We start from the raw sequence: 21,697 nt of genomic DNA, 5'->3' as shown, positions 1-21,697 counted from the left end.
AAAGTATTCTAAAAATTATGGAAAAAAAAAAATCACTCACAATGATTCCTATTATCAATAAAGAACAATTTTAAATTTGGCCCATCACACCTGTAGAATTCACAGGGTTTGAGGGTTAGTCAAAATAACATGATACTCTACTATTTATTGACTGCATAAACTTTGACAAGTTTAGTTAAAACTTTTCTGAATTTCAATGATGTATGAAAAAGAGGATTAGTAATATTCAATTCACTTCGTAAAACTGTTGGGCTTCCCTGGTGGCTCAGAGGTTAAAGCATCTGCCTGCAATGCGGGAGACCTGGGCTTGATCCCAGGGTTGGGAAGATCCCCTGGAGAAGGAAATGACAACCCACTCCAGTATTCTTGCCTGGAGAATCCCATGGGCGGAGGAGCCTGGTGGGCTGCAGTCCACGGCACTGCAAAGAGTCGGACACAACTGAGCGATTTCACTTTCATAAAACTGTTAGGATTAAATGAGATAATGTATATATAAATCTCTTGGCCTAGATCTGACACATAAATGGCTCGGTAAAAAGAAGTATATAATGCCCTAGGAATCTTAACATAGATCTCAAGTTTAAGTTTTTGTCGTGAAACTGAAGGCATTAGTGGTTCAGCTGTGTCCAACTCTTAGTCACCCATGAACTGTAGCCTGCCAGGCTTCTCTGTCCATGGAATTCTTCAGGCAAGAATACTGGAGTGGGTATCCATTCCTTTCAGGGGATCTTTCCGACCCAGGGATTGAACCTAGGTCTCCTGCATTTGCAGGTGGATTCTTTACCATGTGAGCCACCAGGGAAGCCCAATTTTTTATTATGGCTTAGCATAAAAACTTTATTGTGTTACATCTACTATTCAAGTGCTGCATTTGGAGAAATTTTCTCTATACTGAAAACACAGCAGTATCAAAGACTTCTGCAGCTGTATAGCACCTACTACCTAATCTAGTATTCATACTAAATTCAGAACTGCTTTCACAATGTATCTGGCAGGTCCCATATTAGTTCACAGGGTTACTAACTCATAACTAATCAGCTCCAACGGTTACAGCTGTCATCTTTGTACTGACCCCAAATCTCCCTTCTGATAACCTTCCCTCCCTTTTCCTGCTCTAGTTCTGCCTCTGGAGCACAGAACAACAGTGATCTTTCTCATGTGAGAAAATAAACATAAGTAAGCATGTTTTCTTATCGGCTTCAACTGTTAGCCAAATGATATGATTTCTAGATCTGACTATACTGGCTAATTCCTTTTAAAAGTATGATAAAACAAAATAAAGAGGGCCTGGATATATTCCTGTGGAATCTAGTGGGTTGTCTTTTGTATCAGTTTCCTCTTCTTGCAGGAACACATTACCACAAACTCAGTAACTTAAAACAACACTTATGGAATTCACAACTTCATTAGTCTGAAATCAAGGCATTGGTAGGGCTGCCTTCCTTCTGGGCACTCTAGGTCAAAATCTATTTCTTTCCTTTTCTAGCCAAAGGGTGCCTAAATTCCTTTGGCTCTTCCATCTTCAAAGCTGGCAGCATAGCATCTTCTGTCCTTCCTTAGCCTCTGCTTTCACTGTACCTCACTTTCTCTGACTTTCATGTCTCTCTCATTTAAGGACCCTTGGGGTTACACTTGGTTCATCCAGATAACATGGGACAATTAACTCAACTCAAACCCTTATTCACATCTGCAAAGTCTCTTTGCCAAGTAAGGTAACACATTCACAGGTTCTAGGATTCAGAACATGGTCACTCTAGGGTAGGGGAAATAATCTATTATTATTTTTTTTAAAATACTGCTTCAGTTCAGTTCAGTTCAGTCGCTCAGTCGTGTCCGACTCTGCGACCCCATGAATCGCAGCACACCAGGCCTCCCTGTCCATCACCAACTCCCAGAGTTCACCCAGACTCACGTCCATCGAGTCGGTGATACCTTCCAGCCATCTCATCCTCTGGTTGCCCCCTTTTCCACCTGCCCCCAATCCCTCCCAACATCAGAGTCTTTTCCAATGAGTCAACTCTTCACATGAGGTGGCCAAAGTACTGGACTTCCAGCTTTAGCATCATTCTTCCAAAGAAATCCCAGGGCTGATCTCCTTCAGAATGGACTGGTTGGATCTCCTTGCAGTCCAAGGGACTCTCAAGAGTCTTCTCCAACACCACACTTCAAAAGCATCAATTCTTCGGCGCTCAGCCTTCTTCACAGTCCAACTCTCACATCCATGTATGACCACAGGAAAAACCATAGCCTTGACTAGACAAATCTTTGTTGGCAAAGTAATGTCTCTGCTTTTCAATATGCTATCTAGGTTGGTCATAACTTTCCTTCTAAGGAGTAAGTGTCTTTTAATTTCATGGCTGCAGTCACCATCTTCAGTGATTTTGGAGCCCAGAAAAATAAAGTCTGACACTGTTTCCACTGTTTACCCATCTGTTTGCCATGAAGTGATGGGACCAGATGCCATGATCTTCGTTTTCTGAATGTTGAGCTTTAAGCCGACTTTTTCACTCTCCACTTTCACTTTCATCAAGAGGCTTTTTAGTGCCTCTTCACTTTCTGCCTTGGTGTCATCTGCATATCTGAGGTTATTGATATTCCTCCCGGCAATCTTGATTCCAGCTTGTGCTTCCTCCAGCCCAGCGTTTCTCATGATGTACTCTGCATATAAGTTAAATAGTTGGGGCTTTCCTGGTGGTCCAGTGGATAGGAGTCTCCCTACCAAGGGAGGGGTCATGGGCTCAATCCCTGGTCTTGAAAGATCCCATAAGCCTGTGCTCCACAACAAGAGAAGCCAGTGCAATGAGAGGCCCACGTTCTGCAATAAACAGTAGCCCTCCCTCACCACAACTAGGGAAAGCCAATGAAGCAATGAAGATCCAGTGCAGTTTAAATATATAGTGCTCAATTCATTATTAACTCATATTTATAACCAATTAAAACTCTCAGACTGTTTCACTGCAATCTTCATCAGAACTAGAACTTCATGTTGATTTTATGTTGGTTTCTGACAGTCCTTCAATCTACTTAGGTGGTCTAGAAATCACTTTCTGTTTTCAACGTAGCAGCTATTCCAATTAGTTTGTAACTTTCATGAATCTGCTATATAGATGGCTTTTTCCAACACCACGGTTTTTTAAAAATTAGAAAGACCTATACTTGCAACTACCACCTGACCTGCATCTTGAGAAACCTGTATGCAGGTCAGGAAGAAACAGTTAGAACTGGACATGGAACAACAGACTGGTTCCAAAGAGGAAAAGGAGTACGTCAAGGCTGTATACTGTCACCCTGCTTATTTAACTTATATGCAGAGTACATCATGAGAAACGCTGGGCTGGAAGAAGCACAAGCTGGAATCAAGATTGCCGGGAGGAATACCAATAACCTCAGATATGCAGATGATACCACCCTTATGGCAGAAAGTGAAGAGGAACTCAAAAGCCTCTTGATGAAAGTGAAAGTGGAGAGTGAAAAAGTCGGCTTAAAGCTCAACATTCAGAAAACGAAGATCATGGCATCTGGTCCCATCACTTCATGGCAAATAGATGGGTAAACAGTGGAAACAGTGTCAGACTTTATTTTTCTGGGCTCCAAAATCACTGAAGATGGTGACTGCAGCCATGAAATTAAAAGACGCTTACTCCTTAGAAGGAAAGTTATGACCAACCTAGATAGCATATTCAAAAGCAGAGATATTACTTTGCCAACAAAGGTCCGTCTAGTCAAGGCTATGGTTTTTCCTGTGGTCAGGTATGGATGTGAGAGTTGGACTGTGAAGAAGGCTGAGCGCCAAAGAATTGATGCTTTTGAAGTGTGGTGTTGGAGAAGACTCTTGAGAGTCCCTTGGACTGCAAGGAGATCCAATCAGTCCATTCTAAAGGAGATCAGCCCTGGGTGTTCTTTGGAATAAATGATGCTAAAGCTGAAACTCCAGTACTTTGGCCACCTCATGTGAAGAGTTGACTCATTGGAAAAGACTCTGATGCTTGGAGGAATTGGGGGCAGGAGGAAAAGGGGACGACAGAGGATGTGATGGCTGGAAGGTATCACCAACTCGATGGACGTGAGTCTGAGTGAACGCCGGGAGTTGGTGATGGACAGGGAGGCCTGGCGTGCTGAAATTCATGGGGTTGCAAAGAGTCGGACTCGACTGAGAGACTGAACTGAACTGATACTTGCAACTTGTAGGAAGACTTTATCTAATATTCCGTGGACCTGCCAGTTAGATAAAATTCACTTAAGAATACTCTCAACTTATCAATATTTTTTCTAATTTATTCAAGATGAAATCATGACAAATATCTGAAATATATGGAGTCCTCACTAGATGAAACACACCTTATGAAAGAAAAATGTTTAATTTGGTCTGTGAGAATATGTTCTAGCTCCAAGTGACTAGAAATCTCTAGGCAGAATCTCTTTCAATGGTGTACTTATCCCATCTTATCCTCTTAAACTTACTATAATGAATTATACTTTATGATATCTAGTATTCCTTTCCTTTGCTATTATGATCTCCGTGATGACAAATTCTGCCTTAAGCTCCAGTTATTAATAATTAATTACAAAGTTTAAAGAAAAAATTTGGATGCTTCCAAAAATACATACACATACTCACAGTAACAGGCTGGTACTCAAATCTCCCTTCTGACGGATCAAGTTATCAAAGTGTTCAAGTCTACAATCTCCCTCCCTCTTTTGTTCATCTGTCTCATCAAATCTGATACATTGGCTTCAACCAAATCAAGAGTTAAAGCCAACTTAACTTAAATGTTTACTGATAAAATATACTTTATAAAAGCACACATTAAATTTAACAAAAGAAAGCATAGGGGGAAAATCTTAAAATCATCTCCACAAAGATGCTTTGTCCCTCTAATTATAGCCTGAAGACAGCTCTATAAAATAGTGCTAGAACAATCAGTTAAGAGATAGTTTACAGTCTCTTCTTAACTGGCATTTCCTTTTATGCCTTTACCAAAACTTTGAGCTAATTCTTTAATACTGGGCACTTAATGTGACCGTGTGAATGTACGTGAGACAAAGAGACAGAGAGAGAGAGCGGGTGGGGCAGGGAAGGAAAGAAGAGCTGCAAGCCAAGCATGTTAGACAAGTACCATTATACCACTCTACCCTAAAGCAGAATACTGTGCATGAGTTAATCAATAACAAACACTAAGAAAAACAATAAAACTGGAAACTGTACAAAGTATAACAAATAGAGCCAGAAACTAATTAATAAACATGGAAAAAAATGTTCAGTCTTACCAATAGTCAAAAAAGTACAAATTAAGACAATGAGATAACAGTTCACTTAGGTATCTAATAGGCATGAGTGTAGATCAGCAAAAAGCAAAGAAAGCACTCTGCTGATGAGAACTAACGGGCAAGTTTCAATTTCAGAGAGAAATCTAAAGCTATATATATCAAGAACTCAAAAAGTCCATATCTTTTAAACCAACAATTCCACTTATAGAAATTTATCTAAATCAGATGTTCCCCAAATCCCCAAGATGGCTTTTAAAATCAGAAAGTAATTCATGTTATCAAAAAGATCTGGTAACCATATCCAAACACAAGTGGAAGGGGAAAAAAAGACTGACATACTCTAAAATGTTAAAGATATTTTGTGGGATATTTTCTTACTTAAATTTACCTAATTTGCATTAGTTCAAAAATAAATAAATTAAAATCATGGGTTAAAAATGGAAAACTTTACATTTGTGTCTGAGACACAGAAATGCATTTCTCCAACTTGATTGTAAATATATAGGACCATCATTACCAAGTACGACTTGTCTGTGGAGTAAACCATATCTTTGAAGTTAACACATATGTTTAAATTAATGCCTTATAAATCTTTAATATAACTTTTCAAACTGCTAAAACAAAATTTTTAAAATAAACATAAAATCTGCCATTTAAAATCTTTATATCTGAAGTCTTTGTGCATAAAACCCAAAACTGAAACATCACTTAAGTATATTTTTTGACTTCTGTGCATTAAAGAAAGCATCCCTTTAACTACTGATATATGATTTTTGTTGTTTTGTTTTAGTCACTAACTTGTGTCTGACTCTTATGACCCCATGTACTGTTGCCCTCCAGGCTCTTCTGCCCATGGGATTTCCAAGGCAAGAACACTAGAGTGGGTTGCCATTTCCTTCTCCAGAGGATCTTCCCAATCCAGGGATTTACTCCCATGTAAGTTATATTTACCTTCCAGAGAGTCAAATCCTTTGAAACCCAAATATTTAATCAATTTTCCACCTGGTTAAAGGAATGTATGGAGATAAGACAGGTCTGGCACTAATATACAGTATGTCTAATAACAGGGCAAATTTACATGGCTCTTTAGATGGGAAAAAAGAAACTACACAGTTCCTCTGCTCCTACGGAGCAGGGTCTTTACTTAAACACTACAAATCAGTTCTACTTATTTCCCCATAAGGTTACAAACCAGGTATTTTTACAAACAGCAAAGATGCATATACTATTCTCAAGTTTAAAGAGTCTTAAAATTTTTCATACTTACTCCTTTCTACACTTCTTTACCTTACTACACTTACCCACAAACTCACCAATTTTTCTCCTGGTTCCAGAACCAAGGGAAATGCTTTACAAAATACACACATATAAACGCAAACATATACTGTTAAATTATGTATGAAACCACTTTCAAGTTAACTATTTATGTTTCTATGTGCATTATGAAAATAGAATATAGTAATATAGCAAACAGTAGTTTAAACCTCCTCCCTATTTAATTATATCACCAATCCCTAATTCTGTTACCATTTGCCGCTGCCAGAACTAATTTTCTAAGCAGTTAATTTCTGATGACTCACTCCACAAACTATGCCCTAATTTATTCTTCATGTAAGACTAACTCCCTTACAATTTATAAGGGTCTATCTTTCAATTAAACTTTTTACTTTAGAACCAAGGCTGCTGCACCCCCGCTGTCAGGCCTTTTAACCCCCTCAGTTCCACTTACTAGGTCATTCTTTATTCCTTACCTCCATTTTGATTCACTGAACTGCAATCAATCCTTAACTCCTTTGTCTTCACTTGCTCAGGAAATAGGCCAGGATTTATCTTTGCAACTGCCAAATACTCTACCCATACCATTACTCCCCATTTTACTAGCATAGCTGCCAGGTTTCAAAATTGCTTTTATTGTGCCTCACTAAGTAAACTTTGTGTTTACCCAAAGCTGGCTATCAAACATTTTAATGAATTAAACAGTTCCTTCCAGGCTAATTGAACAAATAAAAACTGGTTCCAGGATATAAAATCATTTGATTAGAAGAAAAACATTAACCTATACATTGTATGTTTTATCCATATCTACTTCTCTCCCCACCAAGTTGTAATGACTAGATCTACACACAAGCATGGGATTAAAACTGAAAAGGTTAACATTTATAAAACCCCAATTAAAATTTTTAATTGTGAATATAAATTAGCAAATGAAATATAACATCTAAAAAGCAAATCTTAAGTTTAAAACACTGACTGCATCTACTGCATTACTGTAGATGACTTAAAAACTCCCAAACTTCATCATTCTTAAACTCTGGCAAATCCTCCCACAAATATACATTACAGTGCCCTTGTTACTTTGAGTCAAATATACAAAAGTTGTTTGGGAAGCCCTCTCCCTTCATAAACAATACAGTAGACAAAGATGAGCTGCTCAAAAAACTTCAGAGCAGTATTGTGGGGCTGTGGATTGGACTCAAGCAGCCTCTTAAGAGTTCTCGGTCAAATAACACCATCCCTTCCAGCTTCCTTACCTCTAAAATAGAAAGAAAGGTATATATAAGAAATATATAGAATATATAAAATAGAAAGAAAGGTATATATAAAATATAAAGAAAGGTATATATAAGACACCTAACCCATATGCTAGTATCTAGTTGGGAATAAGCAAATGCAAGATTCATTTACTGTCCTTCCCTTGAACGGTCTCTGCTGGATTACTTCTTAAAATAGCATGTAAAAACTAAAGATATCCTTTCAACAAACTTATGATTCAGGATCAACAAAACAACCTGCAGAGCCACTCAGCAGCTAATAGATATTGTTTTCAATCTGTCAATCAAATCAAGCAATAAAATAATGAAAATGGTGTTAAAACATAACTTTTCTGTGTTATTTTTAAAAGAGCTCTGAGATATAATTCATATACCATAAAACTCACTTCTTTAAAGTGTACATCTCAGTGGCTTTTGCTATATTCAGAGTTACAACCATCAACACTATGTAATTTTAGAATTATTTTCATTGTACTTCAAAGAAATCCTATACCCATTAGTAGTCATCCCCATTCTTCCTCCATCCCCTCATGAATAAGCTACTTTCTCTCTATATAGATTTGCCCATTTTGGACTACTATATTAAAACAAAACTCCAAACTTTATAAAATATGCTCTTACATTAGTCAACAATGTTTAAGGTCTTCATAAAGATTTGAACATATCTCCAACTGAACCCCAAACTCAGCTGTCCTTGATAAAGTGATTTATATCATTCAGCAACTTGTAATTACAGTGGACCAGGTCATATGTGACTGTTTATTTAAAGAATAGTTTATGTTTTCTGAAAACTTAAAAGGGTATTACCATAAATTTCCCTATTATAGGCTTTCTATAGGGTATTCTAATTCTACATCAGCTAAGACTAAACTCTGATAAAAGAAGGATTAAAGTGGAGTATTCACGATAAAGGGCATAAAGATATACAGGGGATACTGCAGAAGATTTACAGACTATAGCATTAGATAGTTACTGCTCTCCAGAGTAATAACACACCTAGAGTGGAACAATGGGAGAAGTCCACCCAGGGGCAGGCAAAAAGTGGCTGAATTGTCTTTAAAGACTTACAAAATAATAAAACTGTTTGAAAACTGTTTTATCATCAGCAAATACTAGCAATTCTAAATGATATCAGGGATAAAATATTCCTTTCCCTAAAATATTTGGTTGACCGAGATTGTTTTTCAGGATAGCCTGTACTCTCCTCAGGCTCATTTTACATCTCCAATTCTGCAGTTCCTAAGTGTATATATTCAAATATTTAAACAGTACATTTAAAGTATGATAGCTGCAGTTCTTCATTCCTGATATATCTTTTTTTTTGTGGTATAAATATTTATAAACAGCAGAGTGAGTCTTAAAGAAAACACAAAGCTTAATGATCCATGAATAAAAATTATGGAGAATACCATTACACGTAATTTTAAAGAGGTTCATCAATTACAATAGAGACCTATATAGAAACTGAGTGAAAATATTTTAGTGAAATTTTTTTGACTGACAGTACATTTGGAAGTCACTAGTTGTTTAGCAGAGAAGTCATATCCAACTCTTTGCGACCCCATGGACTAAAGCCTGCTAGGCTCCTCTGTCCGTGGGATTTCCCAGGCAAGATACTGGAATGGGTTACCATTTCCTTCTTCAGGTGATCATCCTGACCCAGGGATCGAACACATGTCTCCTGCATTGGCAGATGGATTCATTACCACTGAGTCACCAGGCAAAGTCACTAGAACTGATGTCAAAAAAGACATGGGTAGTATTTTGATTTCCAGAATTTATTGTGAAGTGAGCTTTTCTTAAATTTCTGCCAAAGATAACTTTATGTTTAAGATTTCCCAACTATTGTGTATCTGCCGCTACACATACAACCTTTAGTAAATAGAATTAATGAGAAGTGTTCTTTAACCACTTAGAGGTGGAGATAACACTGCTAAATCTGACTACAATTGTCTGCTGCTGCTGCTGCTGCTGCTAAGTCGCTTCAGTAGTGTCCGACTCTGTGCGACCCCATAGACGGCAGCCCACCAGGCTCTGCTGTCCCTGGGATTCTCCAGGCAAGAACACTGGAGTGGGTTGCCATTTCCTTCTCCAATGCATGAAAGCGAAAAGTGAAAGTGAAGTCACTCAGTCGTGTCCGACTCTTAGCGACCCAATGGACTACAGCCTACCAGGCTCCTCTGTCCATGGGATTTTCCAGACAAGAGTACTGGAGTGGGGTGCCATTGCCTTCTCCATACAATTGTCTACTGAACTCAAATACTGTGAAGATCAACACTGACAGTCATTTAATAATTATGCAGAAGTTAAGACTTAAAAGAGCCTGAATATTATTATTCATTACTGTTATAGAGCAGTATGTAGGTAAGATTTTCTACATATAACAGAAAGAAGTATTAATGAAATTTTAAAACATTAATCAATTATTTCTTTGTTGTAATATTTATTTGTAAGTGACATCAAGTTCAAATTTCTTTCCTGGCTAATTTCATGATTATATTTGAAAATAATTTTGTTGTAAAAGAGGAATTAAGCTAAAAAAAAAAGTTCTCAGGATGTCAAATATGTTAGGTATGCTACTGTCTACAATCTCCTCCACATGATCCACTTGGATTTATACCAAAAATCATGAATTATCCAAACACCAATTATAACTTTTAAGGGGTACCTGTATGGCCCTCCACTTTTCAAGAGCCCTGGTATTTCCCCCATCCCATCTGAACCTTGGCTTCTAATTCTTAAATCCCCTTCAGAGTGTCACTGGATTTCTTGCTGAATTCACTACTAACCTATACAATGCTTTCTCAATATTATCAAAGTTTCTATAAATACCTATGGCTTCACAAGCACCGATAAAGAGTCCTAACACAATAAAATGTTAATTGATAAACCATGCAAATATTGAAAAGGATGAAGGTGACTGAAGCATAATAAATTATAATACCGTTTCAGCAATTAATCTTCTAGTTCGCAAAAAAAAAAATCATTAACAGTACATTGTTAATTATACTTAATATTAACACAGAAATGTTAACATGTCTCTTCTTGACTAAGCTCACAACGGAACTTGGTAAAGCCTAACCAAATTTAACTATTACCAACTCTATCAAAACTTCAATTGTTAATAGCTGCTTATCCTATACACTACCTAATAACATAGTACAGCTTGTTTTTAGCTTATTGTTAAAAAGTTGTATGGTGTCACTCTGAAATGATTCTGTATATTATCTTAACAAACGTTATCACAAACTTCTAAAGGTTGACCATTTACATAACAATGTTTTCCCTATGTTATCAAAGTATATTTGAAATGAGTTTTAAACACATGCAGATTATCTACAGAAAAATTACCTGTCATACAACCAAAAAAAAAAAAAAAAAAATCCCCAATCAAAAAATGGGCAAAAGACTTAAATAGATGTTTTTCCGAAGAAGATAAACAGATGGCTAACTGGCATATGGAAAGATGCTTAAATCGCTAATGATCAGAGATATGCAAATAAAAACTATTACAATGAGGTATCACCTCACATCATTCAGAATGGCCATCATCAGAGTCTACAAATAATAAGTACTGAAAAAGGTTTTGAGAAAAGGGAACCCTCTTATATACTGTTGGTGGGAATGTAAATTGGTGCAGCCTCTATGGAAAACAGTATGGAGGTTCCTTAAAATACTAAAATAGAACTACCACATGATTTAGCAATTCTATTCCTGGGTATATATCTAGGGAAAAAAAACACCCCTCTAATTTGGAAAGATACATGCACCGCAATGTTCCACAGCAGCCCTAAGTGCCCACCAACAGATGACTGGCTTAAGAACATGTGGTAAATATACACAGTGGATCTTTGTTGTTGTTGTTCAGTCACCTGGTTGTGTCTGACTCTTTCCGTAATGGAACATTACATGGACATAAAAACTGAAATACTGTCATTGACAGCAATGTGGATGAATCTGGAGAGTGCTTAGTGAAATAACAGAAAAGTATTGATATCACATATATGTAATCCAAAAAATAATACAAAGGAATTTATATTCAAAACAGAAACAGACTCACATAGCAAACAAACTTATGGTTAACAGAAAAGGAGCTGGAGAGGGGAAGGGACAATTGATACTACAAGATAACAAGGTATCTCTGTAATAACATAATAATAATGGAATAGAATTTGAAAAAAAAGAAAAGCCTGGAATCACTATGCTGTACACCTGAAACTAACACAATATTGTTAATCAACTATACACCTGCAATGCAGGAGACCCCAGTTCGACTCCTGGGTCAAGAAGTTCCACTGGAGAAGGGATAGGCTAACCACTCCAGTATTCTTGGGCTTTCCTGGTGGCTCAGATGGTAAAGAATCTGCGCATAATGCAGGAGATGTGGGTTCGATCCATGGGTTGGGAAAATCCCCTGGAGGAGGGTATGGCAACACACTCCAGTATTCTTGCCTGGAGAATCCCCATGGACAGAGGAGCCTGGCGGGCTACAGTACTTGGGGTTGAAAAGAGTTGGACACGACTGAGCACATAAAAAACAAAAACAAAACTCTCCCACAAAAATCAACGGCCATCTTGTCAACTGTTTATCAGGTACTCCCCCCACCCTGCGATTTCTGTTCCACAAGATTTACAAGCCAACTTTTCCATTATTCCAATTATTCTCTGAATCAGTTCCTTATCATATGTCCACGTATTTTTTTCTTCTGAAACAAAATTCTAAACAAAATGATAGACTAGGGAGTGGGCTGTTTTCAACAAGAACATCAATGATAAATTCTGCTACAGAAAGCTCTGAAGAGCCAGCTTTATTCCACTCATCATAAAGCCAGACTTCTACTATTGTCAGAGATAAGTAAATCTCTGCAAGTCAAGAGGAACAAAATTACAACTAACTTTTAACATTCCAACCCCTGTCATAAATAGTGTTAACAGTCAGATGAGTCATGAGAAACCTCAAAATTTACTTCTGTTGCCCTGGTCCGATACGTTTCTTCCATACAGTTAAGAACTTGTTTCAAATCCTGGTCCGCTTCTTTAGACAGATCTCTCAGAGAACAAGGGAATAATCAAAAATAACCAGATTAACATTACAGGTTAAAAAAAAAAGTTAACAAGGTACTGTCATCATATGATCTAAAGTCTAGAAGACAATCATACTAGTAATCAAGAGGTAAAATACAGAACAGTTTATATAGAACAATTTCCACTGGGACTAGGAAGCTCCCTAATGAGATGTGGAACTCAATTCTTCTTCAGAGTAACATGGTTCAAGACTGACAACTAAGTGGTTAAGGGCAGTAATGTCAACTCATATGTTAAAAGTACTCATAAAGTTTAATTTGTCTGATTTTAAAGATAAACAAAAGAGACTTCCTTAGTGGTCCAGTGGCTAAGAGTCCGTGCTCTCACTGCAGGGGGCCCAGTTTGAATCCCTTGTCAGGGAACCAGATCTCACATAATGCAACTAAGAATTCACATGCTGAAACTAAAAGATCCCATTTGTCACTAACAGCAGGAGCAGCCCAAAAAAAAAAAGATAAACACAAATATAAAAGTACTCCTGTTTTCTTCCTGCACTTTAAAGTATCATTATATGCATGCCATCTCTATGTTGTAGTTCTTAGAAAGTCACTCCAGGATGGAGGGGGGTGGGCAGGGGTGTCTGACTTCCTTTCAGTGGTCTGTGAGGTAAAAACTGTTTTCATGTTAATGCTAAGACATTCCTTATCCTTAATCTCACAAGTATACAGTGGAGTTTTCCAAAGGCTACCTGACTTGTGTAACAGCTGGAAACTGAATGAAGTATATACAAGAATTCAAGTTTTATTAAACCTAAGTTTAAATGAGATCTGCAAACAGATAAAACCATGTCATTCTTCTCACTAGGTTTTTTTGGTCTTGGAAATATTATTTTTCATTAGAAATGTTATTTATGATAATATGTAACAGGTTTATTATTTTTAATAAATCTTATTCTTGGTTTGAATTTCTCATACAGCAAATATCAAGATATAATCCATAGATATAAAAAGTCTCTGTGGTCCTTAACTTCTAGAGCTTGAAGGAGTCAAAATCCAAAGTTTGAGAACAGCTGTCTGAGAGAAACTCTTACACAGAGACATGTCTGAGAAAGTTTGTTGATTGCAGTGTCTATCAGTAACAAATGAGAAACAAACGTTCATCAACTGGGGAACCAGATAAAATTCGGTTTATTCAAATGATAGAATACTACACAATGGTCAGAACGAACAATACAGTTCTTAACATACAGCATTAGTAATTTTTACACACAAAACACTGGGGAATATGTTATCAAAACAGATTTTATACACACACACACACACACACACACACACAGTTTAGGGACCACAGAGATTGATACTAAATTCATTACCTGATTGCTTCTGACTGGGGGGTTGGTGGGTGGGTAGAGGGGTGGGAAAGGGAGGAAAGGAAGACATCATAATATTTTATTTTTAAATTAAAAACACCTAATAACAACTGTCAATTTTTGTTATATCCTCTGCACTTTTTTTGTACTTTAATTAAAGATCTTAAAATCACAGATGCTGCAAAAAGAAAAGCGAGGATGAGGGAAGAGTTATTCTTTTTGATTTAGAGAAGACTGATTAAAGGGTAAAAATGCAATCAATGGATTAAAAAATTCCAATCTATAATCTTTATCCACGTAACAAACCTTCACAATAAGGAGTATATAAATATAGAACACAATTAAGTGATCACTGATTTTTAAACTCATCTTTCCATTCTTTACAACACTTGCCATGAAAGTTCTCTCAAAAGGTCTTTAACCTTATCTTTATCTTCCTCTTTTTCTGTATCACAGATACATACTTTTACCTGTGCTTCTGATCTGTCCCCTTCCTTTCATCCACAATTTTGTTCTAAGTTAACCAATCCCTCTAGCCACTTGAACTACGCTTTTTTTGCACATCCCCTCCCTCAACATGCTCTAGCATCTACACCCATCTGATAAAGACCAGGGCTTGAACCCCACTTACTTAGGTTAAGACCTTATATATACACTATATATATAAACATATCAAAGGGCTAGCACCAGCGTCTACTACATTGTCAATTGCTCTTTCTTCCCTTCATCCTTGAAGAGACTTTACCCCAGAACACCTTACAACCAAACTTCTAAAACAACAATAAATCCCAAAACACCCAACTACTTTATATTTGCTACCTCTTATCCATATCTCTCCCATCACCATTCGATCTTAAACTACAGATCCCATATGCTCAAAAAATTTTGTGGCCTTTGTATTACTTAACCTATGACCATTCCCTTGGTATTATGTAAAATATTATTTTCAGGCAGTAATTAAGATGGGACCATCTGTATTTAAACTTCAGCTCTGCCATGAACTAGTAGTATGCCCCTGGGTGAACTACTATTTGATTTCTTTGAAGTTGAAAATCAGCTTTCGTCTACGCAAGGTTGAAGGAGTATTAACTTCGATATGTATATACAAAGCACCTCGCATGCTATAGATGCTTATTATTAATTCATTTTGTCTCCCCCTCTCAATTTTCTCTAGGGCAATCTGAGAGTGACTCTTTGATGTCTTCCTCCAACTCTTTGTTGCTTCCAAGTTTGAGTCCAATATGATCAACTGCTAGCCAAAAATTTCCACATGACTGTTTCACTCAAACATAAACTGTGCAAAATCAAACATATTTCCCCCTCCACTAAATATACTTTTGATGACTGCTTGATGTGTCACCCCTCTTCCAGAGCTTAGATGTCCAGAGCAAAAGGTGCCTATAAATCTATCAGATGTCAAATCCACAGATTCTTCAGGTCCACATCCTTCCCCTCCTCTCTAGTCCCTTTATAGACATGCCAAGCTCAGATTCTACTTTCTTCTCCCACCTCAGTCCCCAACCCGCCATGTTTCCCCAAACCTTTGCCTTCTACAATACATACTATAAATCAAGCAGTATTTTGACTATATTACTCCCCTACCTAAAACCTTCAATTTATCCATAGACTAGGAAAAAAAGAAAAAGGAATTCAAACATATTAGACAGACTTGAAACTTGTCAGGCCCCAAACTACCTTAACCACCCTTTCAGTAGCCTCAGGAGTCAAACTACTGTTCCTTATTTCTCACCAATGTTGCCTTTGGATTACTTTTCCTACACCTTTGGAAATTCTGAGACTGACACTCTCTTCTCCCAGATCTAATGCCCCATGGCCACTCCACAGTACTTTAAAAAGACCCCAAAGGAAATTGTTCCAGCACACATTAAAGTTACTTGTCTAAGTTTTGTGTCCTCTATTAGTTTAGGCTCCTAGGGGGCAGAGATTCTTAGTGGCAGTGCCATCCTAATTAGGACACAGCTTTACAGCTAGGCAGGCTCTCAAATATTTGTAAAATGAAGATTTGGGAGATTTAAGGTTACAAGCAACTAACCACTAACATTTTATGAATGGGGAGAATTAACTGAGAAGCACTACATCAAGCAGGGACAAGGAGATGGATTTCGAAGTCAGACTAATTTCTCCAGAAGAAAGTTTTTGGGGAAGAAAGTTTGGCAGAAAAGAGCTGGAACTGGTAACATACACCTAACATAATGCAGTTAATAAAGACTAGGAACAGAAATAAAAATTATTTAAAGAGGAAAATGACCGATGATAGGAAAACTCTTACTTTGTACATTTTAAAAGGTCAAAATGCCATTTTCCTTTTTCAAGAAGACACTATCATTCCTAATCTTGGTTTTCAAAGTAAAAACTACTGATCACATTTTCCCAGAATTAACATGATACTTTACTTAATAACGTGCTTAATGTCCATAATGCCTCAATCATAATTGAATAATTCTGGTCTTAAGAATATGCTAAAACCCTTCCTCTTTGTTCATTGAAGACATCCAGAAAGTTTTCATCTTGAGAAAGAAATGTACCTATCTTTTAAAACATTGTGTCATTTATATAAGTTATGTACCTATCTTTTAAAACACTGTGTCATTTGTATAAGTTCTCATTCATTCAACAAGTTTTTTCCAAGCATGTGCTATGAGGAAGCAAAGGACAGAAACTCTCCACCCTCATGAAGCCAACATTCCAGTATATTTTGCCTTCAGGAAACAAAGTCAACTTCCAATCCTGAAATCTTTGGGGCATTATCACAAACTCCCTAGCCAGCAAAGAAAATCAGGAAATACTATTTCATCATTTTGAAAATAGGCAATATAGAACTTTAAAAGACACTGTCCAACTTTCTGTATCCATCAGTTAAAGACAAATCATGCTAGGATAACTGACAAGGCAATGAACGGTCCTAACTGCAGTGTTACTGGAGGCACTACAAAGTGAAAGTTACTGCACCCTAATTGTTACAAGTGAAACTACAAAATCACGTTGTGCAGGGTGCACCAAGTCATCAACGTGGTCCCAAGGCATCTAGCACTGCTACATCTGTTTTTTTCAGTGTTGGGTTGATCGGAGGTATTTGGAAAAGGAAGATAATCCAACTCAACATATGCCAATTGTTTCCATTTTGTAGGTACGTTTGCTATCAATGGTCAAGACCCCTCCCCCTGAAATGGATTCTGAAAAATAGAATCTGTGGACTCGACACTTCAAAAGCAGCACCTGGAAGGTTTTGAGATAAAACCAGAGAGCTTTAGGGCGGCAGGCAGCTTTGTTACCGGTTTTGGGAAGTTTTTCACATGTAAATGTTCCCAAAGAAGGGAGCCAAGGATTAACCAACCGCGAGGAGGGTGCGAGGGTGGGAGGACTGGAGGCCAAAGCCGGCTTTCTAGCGGTCTAAGGCGGAGCAAATGCTGTCCTCTCCCATTCAACTTTTTAGGTGTCACGTTGGGGCCATGGAGCCCGTAACAGGGTTGAGTTCACGACTCGGGAGGGTAAAGAGCCCCGTCTATTAACTCTATTTCCCAAGTGCAGGAATCCCGAAGGGAGGGGGGATGAATACCCTCACCAACTCCTCCCCGACCCGAGATCAGAGTCCAGCAGCCGGCGCGCCGCGCGGCCCGAGCAACAGGAGAAGCCCAGGCCACCGCTCTGCCGGCCCCGCGACCGGCAGATGCTCCCGGCTTCCCCACCCACCCCCCCGACCCAGGCCCGCCCGCGTTTCTTTCTTAGCCCCTTGCGGGCTCCCGGTACCGCGAAGCCAATAACGGGAGCAGAGGGCGAGAGCGCCCAGACCTGAAAAGGGTGGGGGGCGAAGTTAAAGGCACCGGCGGCCGTCGCTGGGCTGGACGAGGCCGGAAGGGGGCGAGAGGGGGCAGCCTGAGGTCGCCGCCCGGGGGTGAGCGGTGGGGGAGGGGTGTGGGGTGTGGGGTCGGCGACCGGGCCGCCGCGACCTCCCCGGGCCACACAGGCCCGCTCCGCGCAGGCCCGCCGCCCCGGAACCGGGGCAGGAAGCGTCCCCACCCCGACCTAAGCTTTAAACCTCAGGCGGCGGGAGAAACGACGGCCCGGCTCCCCCTGGTAGGCCCCCGGCACCCTCTTGTCCCGATCACCCCTCACCTCTTGGTTGAAGGCGTTGACGGCGTCCATGTTCGCGCTGCGGCGGCGACGGCGGCTGCTCCGGGCCCGCCGGTCACATAAGACCTCGCGCCGCGGCGGAGAGGAGCTGAGGAACCGGCCGGGCCTTGAGGGGCCGGCGGAGGCAACGAGCGGCGTAGCCGGAGGCCGGGCAGGAAGAGGCTCGGCCGAGGCGGCGGGGCAGGCGGCTGAGGCTGAGGAGGCAGAGGGGTGGCGGGCCCCCTCTCAGTCCCGTTCGGAGGATGAGGAAAAAGAGGCGGCGGCGGCGGCGCTGGGCTCCAACATGTCCGTTCGGTGGCGGCGGCTGCGCTCTGCGTCTCGCTGACACGGCCCCCCGCGCCCTCACGCACTGGCCCACACTGGCCCGACCGGCAAGCGGGCGGGCCTCTCCTCTGCCTCTCGCCAGCGGGATGGCGGCAGCGACCCGAGTCCACGCCGCGCGGGGCACACTGGGACGGCTCCGGCCTCCCAGCGCTTCCTGTGCCCGGCTCCCGCCCCGCCCCGCCCCGCCCCGCCCACGCCGGCCACGCCCCCGCGTCCGCCCCGCCCCGCGCGCGTGCGCTCGCCGCCCGCCCAGCCGCTAGCGCGTGACGCCGGAACGCCGAGCCTTTTCCCGCCTGCTGCCGCCTCAGGCCGGGGAGACCGCCAGGCACTTACACCGGGTCCCCGCGAGGGGCGCTGGAGAGTTCGGGGAAAATCTCAGGGCCGGGAAGGGGGCACGGAGAAGGCCCGCGGACACGCGCGCCCCTACCGGACGCGGCGCTGCCCGGTGCGTTTTTGTGTGCCATCCTGCCCAGGCAGGCCCTGCACCCGTCGGGGGACTCGGAGCCGCTTATCCTCCGCCGCCTGGAACAAAGGGCTCAGGCTTTTTTTTTTTTACCTCAGCCCGCTAGGCGTGCATTTGCGGGCTCCCCGCGCAGCCTCTGCCGATGCTGTCCCCCGTCTGCCCTGATGGTGCGGGTTACATCTGCTCAAGCTGAAGCCCCGAGAAGGACATGCAGGCCCTGGACGTCCACGCAGGCCTAAAGGGAGCCCTGTACTGCCGGCCGCGGGAGGAGTGGATTCGCTTACAACCGCGTTGTTTCCTTTTTCGGTGGCCACACTGTTCTGATTCACTTCCCTCGCAACCTTACTGTCAGCCGGGCGCTGTGCTGGGTTCTGGGAATATGGAAATTAAAGGATAATTTCTCTTTCCGCAGACAGCTCGTTTTAGTGGGAGAGGACAGGCAAATGAACAGGTAATAACGATGGCATGGTAAGTGTTAGGGCAGGGACCCTGGGGAATAAAGATACTCGTCTGACTGGAAGTCCAGGAAGGCTTCTTAGAGGAAGTGGCATCTTCCTGTATCTGGAAAAAGCGGCCAGAGTGGTTGAAGAAGGCACTCTCGCCTGACTGAGCTTGCTGAGCACGGTGGCATTAACTCAAGGAGAACCAGCTGGAGTTTAGAGAGTGCCAAGGACTGTGACCAGGCCCTGAGCAGTCTGTGCCCTTCCAAGGAGTCTGGGTTTTGTCCCCAAGGGTGCCATTGAAAGGTTTTTTAAAAGGAGGATGGTGTCCAGTGCGCTCTTTCAAGACTACTGTGTAGAGTAGGAGAGTGGGGTCAGGGAAAGAATAGCCCTAGCCCCAGGGGATGCTGAGGGTTTAAGGCAATGGAGTAGAGAGACAAGGTCAGATACCTTATGAAAGGGGAATGGATGGGCTGGGACAGAACAATTGACGTTAAGGTAGAGGGAGACATCAAGGAGGATGCTGTAGGTTCTGGCTCAATGAAGTGCATGGGTTTATTTTTTAATTTATTATATATATGTATATATATTAATTTATTTATTGGCATTCAGGGTCTTCATTCCAGCATGCAGGCTTAGTTGTGCTGCAGCATGTGGGACCGTAGTTCCCAACCAGGGATCGAACCTGTGTCCCCTGCATTGGAAGGTGGATTCTTTTTGCATTCTAGTCTTTACTGTTTATCTTTCACGTATGTATGCCTGAATGCTAAGTCGATTCAGTCCTGTCCCACTCTTTATGACCCTTTGAACCATAGGCCTCCAGGCTCCTCTGTCCATGGGATTCTCCAGGCAGGAATACTGGAGTGGGTTTCCATGCCCTCCTCCAGGGGATCTTCCCATCCCGGGTATTGTGTGATATAATTAGAAGGAGTGTGTGAGCTAAGTCACTTCAGTTGTGCCCAACTCTTTGTGACGCTATGGACTGTAGCCCGCCAGGGTCCTCTGGTCCATGGGATTCTCCAGGCAAGAATACTGGAGTGTGTTGCCATTTCCTATTCCAAGGGATCTTCCTGACCCAAGGATTGAACCCGTGTCACTTATGTCTCCTGCATTGGCAGGTGGGTTCTTTTCCTCTAGCACGACCTGGGAAGCCCTATCTGACATGCTAGTCTGTGTTATTTCATTTAATCTGCATAATGGGCTTCTGTATGATGTGACTATAGGTAACTTCCCTGTTTTAGAGTTGAGGCAGTGAGGCCCAGTTAACTACCGGGCCCAAGGCCAGATGATTTCCTTCCGGGGCCTGTGGAGTTTGAGCTGCCACTTGGGGCAAATAAGTGAAGATGTCTAAGAGGCAGTTGGGTAAACAGTGGAGTCAGGAGAGATGCTGAGAGGAGGTGGAGATCTGGGAGTCGTTAGTGCACATAGTGATGGGAGGAGCTGAAACTGACAGCTCAGTGAAACAGACAAGGGGAAAGGAGGCTGGGAACTGAGCTGTGTGAGAGGAGAAAAGCTGGAGTGAGAAAAGGCGGAGGAAGAATACTGCAGGAGAGGTCAGCCTCCTCTGATGCTGGAGTTGGAAGTCAGCAAGGTAAAGATTGGAAAGTACCTGAGAGCATTGGGGACCTCCACAGGAATGTGGGTGAGAATGGAGAGCCGAAGCCAAACTGACTTGCACTCAGCGGAAGGCAGCAGGAGGTATTCGACAGTCTTGACTATGAAAGCAAGTTTGTAAGGGCCCCAGGGAAGAGCTGTAGAATGAAGGAAGACTGTGCTTGTTTCTTTTAGGTTGTGAGAAGTGCACTCTTAATTTTGTTGAAGGAACAAGCAGAATATTCTTTCAGGGCCCATCTGGCCTCTACTTCATTACACTCCCTTTTTTCTCTCTCAGTTGAACTACCATTATGTTTTTTAAAACCCATTTGGCTTCTGTAGAAGTAGTTACCCATAGGGCCATTGCGTTAGAAAATACAGCTCTTAGAAGATCTTCCTCTTGGCTTTTCTGGATATTCCATAGTCTACCAAAGACTATCCAAGACTCCCACACCATGTTTCCAGCCTATGGCCAGGGGCCCAACCCAAGTTTGGTCATTCCCTGGACACA

At 41.3% G+C, this 21,697-nt stretch overlaps 1 protein-coding gene across 2 annotated transcripts in view; it reads right to left on the bottom strand.

Moving 5' to 3' along the window:
• Window positions 1-18,793, bottom strand: part of SCAF4 (SR-related CTD associated factor 4) — a 62,341-nt gene extending 43,548 nt beyond the window's left edge. For both annotated transcript variants that reach the window (XM_006053561.4, XM_006053562.4), the window contains exon 1: window positions 18,349-18,793. In XM_006053561.4, the coding sequence (XP_006053623.2) occupies window positions 18,349-18,378 (30 nt within the window). In that variant the 5' untranslated portion in view covers window positions 18,379-18,793. The remainder of the gene's footprint in view (window positions 1-18,348) is intronic.
• Window positions 18,794-21,697: the final 2,904 nt, after the last annotated feature.

Source organism: Bubalus bubalis, chromosome 1 (genome assembly GCF_019923935.1).
Source record: "Bubalus bubalis isolate 160015118507 breed Murrah chromosome 1, NDDB_SH_1, whole genome shotgun sequence".
Classification (NCBI taxonomy): domain Eukaryota; kingdom Metazoa; phylum Chordata; class Mammalia; order Artiodactyla; family Bovidae; genus Bubalus; species Bubalus bubalis.
Note: the sequence above shows the minus strand (reverse complement) of the source record. Positions and strands in the feature narration are given on the sequence as shown.